The 10,000-nt window shown below is 45.9% G+C and overlaps 1 protein-coding gene across 1 annotated transcript; it reads right to left on the bottom strand.

Annotated features, from left to right (window-relative positions):
• Positions 1–713: 713 nt before the first annotated feature.
• Positions 714–7,336, bottom strand: LOC123607989 (collagen alpha-1(I) chain-like). The gene is made up of 4 exons (XM_045497326.1): positions 7,041–7,336; positions 4,011–4,065; positions 2,279–3,064; positions 714–1,256 (listed from the first exon to the last, which is right to left on the bottom strand). The coding sequence occupies exons 1-3, from the start codon at positions 7,334–7,336 to the stop codon at positions 2,426–2,428; spliced, it is 990 nt and encodes a 329-aa protein (XP_045353282.1). The 3' UTR covers positions 714–1,256; positions 2,279–2,425.
• Between the last annotated feature and the right edge of the window lie 2,664 nt (positions 7,337–10,000).

Genomic DNA, 10,000 nt, shown 5'->3' with positions numbered 1-10,000 from the left:
CTGGTGTTGAGGGAATGATGGTGTGTGACTTCCGAAGCGAGGTCATGAAAGATGCTGTGCCTTCTACCTTGCTGTCTATTGGCTTTCTCGCTCTGGGGAATACCAGCTTCCTATCACCGGGCCACTCAAAACAGCCCTAGGATGAGGTCCACGGGGTGAGGAATTGAGGCCTCCTACCAGCGCACATATGAATGAGCTTCTCGGAAGTGCCCCCCCAGCCCGGCCGGATTCAGATGATTACAGACGCGGCTTAACATTCTGACAGCTTCACGAGAAAGGTCCCAAGCTAAATCACGCCTGAACTCCTGACCTATAGAAGCTGCAAGATAAGCAGTGTTTATTATTGTTTTAAAACACAAAAACTGGGGGGGGGGGGGGGGGCTTGGGTGACTCAGTCGGTTACGCCTCCCACTCTCGATTTCGGCTCAGGTCGTGAGCTCACAGTACTCTAGACTTCGGCTCAGGTCATGATTTCATGGTTAGTGAATTTGAGACCATATCCGGCTCTCTGCTGACAGTGGGGGAGCCTGCTTGGGGTTCTCTCTCTCTCTCTCTCTCTCTCTCTCTCTCTCTTTCTCACTCTTGCTCTCGCTCTCTCTCTCCCTCCACATACACACACACACTCTCTCTCAAAATAAATAAACATTAAAAAAACCCACTAAATTTGGGTGTTATTTGTAACAGCAATAAATAATACAGTGAGTCACAGTAAACAAGGCTAAAAAGATTCAGATGTGTATTTGAATATAAAAGGATAGGTATTCAGATATGTATTTGAAAATAAAAGGAATTCCAGTATTTATTCAGAACGTTAAATTTTAGAACACATGACAAAGTTCTTTTGATTATGTAGAACTGATTTCACTCATTTGTGGGTGGACGCCCCCTCCCATTCATACCTACCTATTCATTAGGCTGTAATTACACTTTTCCAGGTAGTGCTGTCGATCAGCAGCACCGGAAGAGCCCTTGCAGGTGGATAAGCTGGGAGAGAGGGGAGAAGGAACTTCCTCCTCCTCAGCAGCAAACCACAACAGAAAACAAGATCCAAGACTGTCTAAGCCAGCAGCGGGCATTAGCCCGGACGTCTTCGAGTTCACATCAGTGGGCCTAGGGTTACCAGCCCTGCATGTCCGTGCCACCTTCCAGGAAGGAGACGGCCAAGCGTTGAAACAGTCACGGGCTGAGTCTCACGGAGCCTTTTGAACTACAACTTGTTTTGTAGGAACCAAACCTGGGCGCCCTCTGGCGGCCTGCTAAGAAATTACACCACGCAAACATTACTGGTCCCTTTAAGTACATATAGGAATTTAATTTAGTGAAGTCCCTTTTCTATACATATACTACGGATGCAACAGCTGGGCATTTTGATTTTCAAAAAGAATATACCTACATACTTTTTTTTTTTACCGTGTTGCATATATTTTTCATTCTTTCCTACACGTATCTATACCTTAGTGGTGCAACTAATGGTTTATGGCTATTGGTTGTACCAATTTTAATAAAATCATAGCAATTCCACCATCCAGTCTAATTCTCCTGGCAAGTCTTGGAGAAGTGCTTGCAAAGTTTGTTAAATTTTTCTTGAGAGCTAGAATAGCAATGATGCACTCAGCTGCTCTTATATTTTAATTGTTGCTGGTTCCAAAAGACCCTGGGGCAAGATTTCAATATTATCAGTTTTTTTACCCTCCCCACCATGTCATCGTTTTCCCTGCCTTTGCCTTTCTTTGAGTTAGAAAAGGGCAGGAATAGAGGGAAAATAGTCACAAAACGATACAAAAAGCCGATGGATGTGTGCATGAAGAGCTTTATAGTACTTAATATCTTTGGAAAGAATAAATTCATAAAAAATCAAGGCTAACCACTTTGGCCGTCTTAGAATGCCCACACCACAAATTAGTAACAGAATTAGACTGAACTTAATGTACCAACAGCATCATTTCCATTCATTCCCAAGAGAATGTTTGGTATCTTCCTGCAAAGACATATCTAGAAGCAAGACTCTCTCTCTCTCTCTCTCTTCTCTCTCTCTCTCTCTCCATTTAGCCATCAAGCATTTCAATAATGGGACGCAGCAGTATCCCTGTACTTTGGTATCACCTGTCTTTTATTGTGCGTTTTCACTTAATGGTTTTATGAACACTTTATGTTGCTAAGCAAAGAGCCGAGTCTGGGCTCTTCTCCCTGAGGCTCTGTAAATGTCTGCTTCGTCCTGGTTCTGAAGGGAACTTCACTACACCTAAAAGGTACTCTTCATGAGTGTTTTTCTCCCGACCTTGCTTTCTCTTTCCTTGGGCCGCTCCCAGGACGGTCCCAGCCGCGCAGCAGGCGCCCCCTCCAGGCGACGTTTCCTTCGGTGGACGCACCGAGAGAGGCCCCAGGCAAGACCCTTCAGCTGTTTGTGCTGCAAACCAGTTGTCAATTAGGCTTCACTTTCGCGCTCCCCAAAGGGAGCTAGCAGCCGCTCGGTCTGTCCGGTGGCTGCAACCGGCGAATCCGGAACGGCTGCTTCTCGTCTTAGTCCCTGGAAAACAGGATTGAGGGGGAGGCGGAGAGGGGTCACGCCGAGGAGTTGCTGGGGCTTATTGTTCGATTTGGGCAAGTTCGAGGGCATCCTGCTAGGCAAAGGCAGGTCGGGAGAGCCTGGGAAGTTGGAGGCGCCCCCTGCCCCCCTCCCCCCCGGCCCCCAAGCACCAGTTGCCCTCTGGCGAACAGCAAGCGCACCGGGCGGGCTGCGGGCCCCGGCGTCCTCGCGCTCCCGGCCTCTCGGGGCGAGGCGAGGCTGGCGCCGAGCCTTGTCCTCTCCCGGGGAGTGCTCGGTCCCACCCCACCCCCACCCCGGCCCCTGCTCCCGGAGCCGGCCCCCCTGACCTCGCCGCTGTGGGCAGGGGTTGGCGCGGGCGAGGGGCCCGGGGCGGGGAGGGCGGCCGCGCGCCGGGGACTCTCGGACGCCCGGGAGCGGACGGAGGCGGGGGAGGGCCGGCGGGTCGTGGGTCTCTGGCTGCCGCACTTCCGAGGGGGCGCCCAACCGTCTCCGGCAGACAGAAATCTGTCCTCCTCTCTAGGGCTGTGGGTGTGGTTCTGAACGGTGGGTCTTTGATTTTTCCCTAGGATGGTCCGCAGGGGTCCACATCACAAGTCCCTCCAAAAAGTCTGTGAGTCCATTGAATGTCCCCAGAAGATTTGGCGCTACACCAAAAGCAGACAGGTAAACACCTTTAAATGTCACCATAATAATGGCGATTTTCCGGACAAATATCTTGACATGTGGCCCTAGGAGGGGCAAGCAGCGGTGGGCAGGCAAATGGCCCTTGAGGCCTTTGACTCTGTTTAAAAAGTGAGAGATGGGGTGGGGGTAGGGGGGGCAGGGGGTACAATCTGCTTTCCAGAAACGTGAATTTTAGGCCTTTTCCTGGCATTTCTTCTTTCCACGCAGAATTTTGCTCAATGTCAACACTCTTGTTAGACTTTAAGCTCATATTCTTTTCTGCCCTGAGTTCTTGTTTTGTCAATTATTCAGCAAATATCTACAAAGCGCCTGGTGGAAAGTATTCTAGACACTAAAACTAAAAAAAAAAAAAAAAGAAAGAAAAAAGAAAAACAAAAAAACAAAAAACACATGGCCCTGACATGTCCCTGTTTTCGTGGAACTTCCATTCTAATGGGTGCAGGGAGAGGGATAAACAGTAGCCGGGAAATATGTAACGTATCAGGAGGTAATACCGTATCCAGGAGGGTTGCTCTGTTAGGTAGTTGGTTAGGAAAGGTCTTCCTTTCTGATAGGAGAGCAGAGACCTTAAGAAATGAGAAGAAATGTAAGCCACGTGGACATCCCCGGGAAGAAGAAAGCCAGGAGTGTGGGGGGGATATTTGAGCGAGGGGGGTTGCTGGAGATGAAATCACAGGGCAGGGGACCACCTCACGGTGGGCCTCCTCCAGGGACCCGGGAAGCTGTGGGAGGGTGTGTTGGAGGCCTAACAGAAGGGACTGAGGTTGTTAAAGCTCACCGGCCTGCGGGTGAAGGGAGAATAGACCGGGTCCAGGGCAGAGCAGTTAGCCAGCCTGTGGACAGTGGCAGATGAAAAATGGCGGTGGCTTGGCCCTGTGTTCCCTGTGAAGATGATGAGAAGTGGTCATTGCGCGGGTTTATTTTGAAGATCTAGGTGTTATAGGGCCTAAAGCTGATATAACTGGGGAGGCCCCACTTAAGGAAATAAACATAAAATTATGACTCCAGAGTTAGGTATGAGAGTGGCTGTTGTAAGGCGTTCTTACCTTGGGGTCCATGGACACCTTTTCACACCCTCCTATGGAGGTATGCACTTGGGTAGAAAAAAAGTACATCTTTATTTTCTTTAACCCCTAACCGAAAATTAGTATATTTTTCAATTATAAATGCAAGCAACACACTACAGTAGTAAGAACATTACCTTTGACCTTGTCACTAATACAGTACTTTGACTTTATCAAATACTAATCACCATACTTTATACTAATAATAATACTTTGATTTTGTCACATATGACAATGCAGTTGTACAGATAGTTCGGAATATCCTTTATGCTCATCATTATTTTTTTAAGTTTACTTATTTATTTTGATAGAGGAGGGGGGAGGGGCAGAGAGAGAGAGAGAGAGGGAGAGAGAGAATCCCAAGCAGGCTGGCAGTGCAGAGACCGATGTGGGGCTCGATCCCATGAACCATGATCATGATCTGAGCCGAAATCAAGAGATGCTTAACGGACCGAGCCACCCAGGTGCCCCGTCCATCATGACTTTAATATTTCAGTAGTTATTAGGTCTGCCAGTGAATCATCGTATTTAATGCATGCAGAAGCAAATATGACGATATTATAAGTGGGTTCATTTAATATTGTGAAAACTGTATTTCAGTGGTGTCCTTTGTAATCATATATATTTTATTTTATACATTTAAAAACATTACTCTGTGGTGCCTGGCTGGCTCAGTTCGTAGGGCATGCAACTCTTGATCTCAGGGTAATGAGTTCGAGCCCCAGGTTGGGCATGGAGCCTACTTAAAAATAAAAATAAAAAAAAAATTAAAACAACAACAACAACAAAACATTATTTTGAGAAGAGGTTAATAGGCTGCTTCAGACTGCCACAGAGGGCCATAGGAAAAAAGGCTAAAAACCCATGGGTTAGAATGAAAAAAAAATTTTCAAATTTCTAATTTTAAGAAGCTGATACTTAAAAAGTAACAATATTTTAATGAGTTGCCTCTCAATTTCAATATTTTCCATATATATTGCAAAAAATATATTTTTTTATTGGCCACCATTTCATTCCGCAGATATCTCCAAAACATATGGGCCTCTGATTACTCTTGAAAAAAATCAAAAGATCTGACAGTGCTGGACTCTTATGCCTCTATTTGTACAAAATGTAACATAATTTTATAGAGAGTTTTATTCATCTAAGAAGTGTATGACTTTTCCATAGACTTGTTTCTGGGTCCATTCATTGTATGCCTTGTTACTTTTTCCCCACCTACATGTTTCCAATGTTGGTCACTCAGGGTTTATATCGTACCACCTCTTGGGGCACCTGGGTGGCTCAGTCGGTTGAGCGTCCAACTCTTCGGCTCCGTTCATGATCTCATGGCGGCTCGTGAGTTCGAGCCCCGTGTTGGGCTCCACCTAGAGCCTGCTTCGGATTCTATGTCTCCCTTTCTCTCCGTCCCTCCCCACACTGGTACTTTTTCTCTCTTAAAATAAATGATTAAACTTAAAAAAAAAAAGTATATATCATACCACCTCTCACCTCTGTCTTTTCATCTTTAAGTAACACATCACAGTTCTAGGTGAATTGTCCAGTGGGTGGTAGAATTTCTGGAAGTTACTCCCAGGCCAGCATGGCTGGTAGTAACTGAATTATACATGTAAATGGCCGTCAACCATGATTAAATACATCCCACTAAACACACCCCCAAGTCAACTTCCCTCTACTACACTTGGATTCCAGAAATGTCTACATCTACTCCAGTGCCACCCACTTTTAGAGGGAGAATGACATAAAGGAAAGCAAAGTAGAAGGAGACAGCAGCCTTAACTGATTACAGACACGGTATCTTATTTTTGCAAGTTTTATACAACATTTGGGCCCTGGAAGGAGCCTATGCAAGAGGAGATGCCTAGATTTTCTTGAAAAATCAGAAGGCCTGGGGCGCCTGGGTGGCTCAGTCGGTTAAGCGGCCGACTTCGGCTCAGGTCATGATCTCGCGGTCCGTGAGTTCGAGCCCCGCGTCGGGCTCTGTGCTGACGGCTCAGAGCCTAGAGCCTGTTTCAGATTCTGTGTCTCCCTCTCTCTGACCCTCCCCCGTTCATGCTCTGTCTCTCTCTGTCTCAAAAATAAATAAATGTTAAAAAAAAAAAAAAAAGAAAGAAAGAAAAATCAGAAGGCCTGACAATATTGGGCCCTTGTGCCCCAGGGCCCACAGCCCACTGAGCTAGGTGGTAAAACACCTTTCAGCAAGGGCACGGGCTCTCCGTTTTGCTAGTCTCTCCTCGGCCTGCCTCCCTCAGACACACAACCTGTCAGCACCTGTAGCTATTTGAGTTTGCAGGGATCCACACCATTAAACCTGAGTACCGCCTGCTTAACTCTGGCTAAAGGACAGGCCTTAACCCTGCCTCTCAACGAAGGTGGTCTCACCCAGCTGAGATGAGATAGATTAACCAAAAGAGTTAATCCACCCAAAATATCTATTGTGATTTAAACTGGAGAAGAAGGTGGAATTCTCCATTACAATGTAACACGACGTGCTGAGTGTATGGAAACAGCAGTTTTTTTTTTTTTAATTTTTTTTTTCAACGTTTATTTATTTTTGGGACAGAGAGAGACAGAGCATGAACGGGGGAGGGGCAGAGAGAGAGGGAGACACAGAATCGGAAACAGGCTCCAGGCTCTGAGCCATCAGCCCAGAGCCTGACGCGGGGCTCGAACTCACGGACCGCGAGATCGTGACCTGGCTGAAGTCGGACGCCTAACCGACTGCGCCACCCAGGCGCCCCGACAGCAGTTTGATCAAAGCTCCTAGGTGCGCATCAAGGGTGCGGTGATATGTTCTGATGGAGGAGAATGACGGGGGCGCTCGGAGAAAGCGACACTGGTCTGAATCTTTCAAGATTGGTGGCATCAGCCGAGTAGGGGATGGAAGAGGGAGCATTCCGGCAGACAGGATGGCACGAACAGGAGATAGGTGCAGGAAGGTGGAGGGTGCAGGGGGGGACTGGCTGGGCGTCAATGAGGGGGAAGCTAGAGAAGGGGAGGGGCTGAGGTGGTAAAAGGCAGGGCTGAGGAAGGTGACCATTTCGCGTCAGCTATTAGAAACGTCAAGGGCTAAGATGTGAATAATTTATCATTTGTTAATGTGTTAACCTACTGGGAATGACTTACCTTTTTAAAAAAAGCCTTTTGAGCCCCCCAAAAGTTGACCCAAAGGGAGCATTTTTATGTTTTTAATTCTTGATTATGGAAGTTTCAATAATATATCAAACCTTCATGTACCCATCATCCAGCTGCTTAATTATCAACTCATTGCCAATCTGGTTTCATCTCTATCACCGTCCACTTCTCCCTTTCTCTATAATGTTCTCTAAAAGATTAAAACTCTTAAAAAAAAAAAAAAAGGCATAATATCATCAATGTCATAATTCTTTTTTACAATTTATTCAATCAGGATCCAAATAAGGTCCATAAATTGCAATTGCCTGCTCTGTCTTTTTAGTTTCTTAATCTATAGCTTGCCTCTTTTTTCTTTCACTTTATTTGTTTAAATTTTTAATGTTTTTATTTATTTTTGAGACAGAGAGAGACAGAGCATGAACAGGGGAGGGGCAGAGAGAGAGGGAGACACAGAATCCGAAGCAGGCTCCAGGCTCTGAGTTGTCAGCACAGAGCCTGACACGGGGCTCGAACTCACGGACCGTGAGATCATGACCAGAGCTGAAGTTGGATGCTTAATCGACTGAGCCACCCAGGCGCCCCTTACTTTATTTGTTTAAAAGAAAAAACCCAGTTATTTGTTTTTTAGAATCCACCCTTCCCTCCCCTGCCCCCCCCCCCCCCCCCCCACTCAGGATTTTGGTGATGGCATCTCTGTAATGGAGTTTAATACATTCTGTTCCTGAAAATGCAGTACTTTGGTCGAGTTGCACATCAACCAGATTCAGATTTGCCTTTTTCACAAGACCGTTTCATAGGTGGTATTGTGTTCTTTCATCAGGAGGCACTTTATGCCTGCTTGTCTCTTTTTTTGTGATATTACCAATTGTTGATACTCGATCCTAGGTAGGAATGGATCTTTAATGATGCAATTTCAGATATGCAAGCAGGTCAATTGGGGGAGGGAGAACGGGAATATTTCGTCACCCTTTGAATAAATCCTCACATCATGTAAGGTAGATAAGTATTTATTTAGTCTTTTTTCAAATGAGGTTGTCGTGGGGTGCCTGGGTGGCTCAGTCAGTTAAGTTTCCATCTTCAGCCTGGGTCATGATCTCACAGTCCGTGGGTTCCGAGTTGGGCTCTGGGCTGACAGCTCAGAGCCTGGAGCCTGCTTCAGGTTCTGTGTCTCCCTCTCTCTCTGCCACTCCCTCGCATTGTCTCTGTCTCTCAAAAAATGAATAAATGTTTAAAAAAATATATACATATATATACACACACATATATATATACACACACATATATACATATACATATATATACATATAAACATATATATACACATATATACACACACACATGTATATATATACGCACACACATATATACCTCAAATAACGTTGTCACAAAGGAGCTATTGTAACCTCCATTAGCTTTCTTCTCTCCAAGTAATTTACTTATTCCCTTTTCTCAAATACCATATATACTGGCCCTTTCCATGCTTCACTAATTATGTTCCTTAATTCAGCAGAGGTTTACCGAATGCCTACCCTATGTAAAGAACTGAACCTGGCCCTGGGCGGGGGAAGCTTCCAGACTGGACCCCACTATCAGGAATACTTAGAATCTAGTGCAGGAGGCAAGCTCTGAGAAAGGTATAGTTCTGCGGGCTTTCCCACAGAGGGGAGCAGTCACCTCTAACTGAGAGGAAGAAAGAGAACTTTGTGGAGTTGGTGCTGGAACCCAACTAAGGTAGATGGAATGATATGGAAAGGGATGTTGTAGGCCAAAGGAGTAACCTGAAGAATGGTGACGAGAAAGGAGAAATTGACCCGTCTGAGAAAAAGAAAGTAGTTCAGTATGGCTCCAGGGTGGGTAGGAGGGAAGGTAGGAGATAGAAATTGTGAGAAAAAGAGGTGTGGAGTTCAACATTCACCTATCGTACGTACAGCCTGGCCATTCCACTCCTAGGTATTCACCCAAGAGAAGTGAAACATATGCCCACTCGCAGGCCAACACATGGATGCTCGTAGTGGCCTTATTCACAGTAACCAAAAACTAGAAACATCAGCCGGCTCCAACTGGAACGCCACTATAAAGGAAAAAATTGCTGCTACATCCACGGCATGGATGAATCTCAGAGTCATTAAAACGAATGAAAGGAAACCCAAAACTAACCTCTGGTTACAGATGCAGTGTGACTTTGGCCCTCGAACTGTGGCCAAATGGACTACAAAGGGGCACGAGGCATATCTTTGGGGTAACAGAGATGCTTTGTAGCAGGATTGTGGTGGTGATGAGGTTTTGGGGTAGTGAGGGAGTTCGGAGCTGATGACCAAGAATGAATTCTTGGAGACGTCTTTGGGGCAAAAAGGTGATTTTATCACAGCACAGGGACAGAACCCGTGGGCAGAAAGAGCTGCACTGGGGTTGTGAAAAGTGGCTGGTTATATATATATAGGTTACCGGAGGCCCAGCTATTAGCAAGCTAAGCTTGTTTTTCCCTCTAGCAAAACATTAACATTAAGACAGTAGGGAGTTCCTGGACTTTAGGCTATTTATAAGATTGCCCTTTTCTTGTAATATTACT

Source organism: Leopardus geoffroyi, chromosome A1, assembly GCF_018350155.1.
Source record: "Leopardus geoffroyi isolate Oge1 chromosome A1, O.geoffroyi_Oge1_pat1.0, whole genome shotgun sequence".
Taxonomy (NCBI): Eukaryota; Metazoa; Chordata; class Mammalia; order Carnivora; family Felidae; genus Leopardus; species Leopardus geoffroyi.
The sequence above is the reverse complement of the archived record's forward strand: the minus strand, read 5'-3'. Positions and strand labels throughout refer to the sequence as shown.

What these genes read in the sequence shown, in the direction of transcription:
- LOC123607989 (XM_045497326.1), bottom strand. Translation starts at nt 7,336, where the DNA reads ATGGTCACCTTCCTCAGCCCTGCCTTTTACCACCTCAGCCCCTCCCCT. An exon ending in GGAGCTTTGATCAAACTGCT is followed by an intron (nt 4,066 to 7,040) that starts GTCGGGGCGCCT and finishes CACTGTCCACAG; the next exon opens with GCTGGCTAACTGCTCTGCCC. An exon ending in CTCCCTTCACCCGCAGGCCG is followed by an intron (nt 3,065 to 4,010) that starts GTGAGCTTTAAC and finishes CCACAGCCCTAG; the next exon opens with AGAGGAGGACAGATTTCTGT.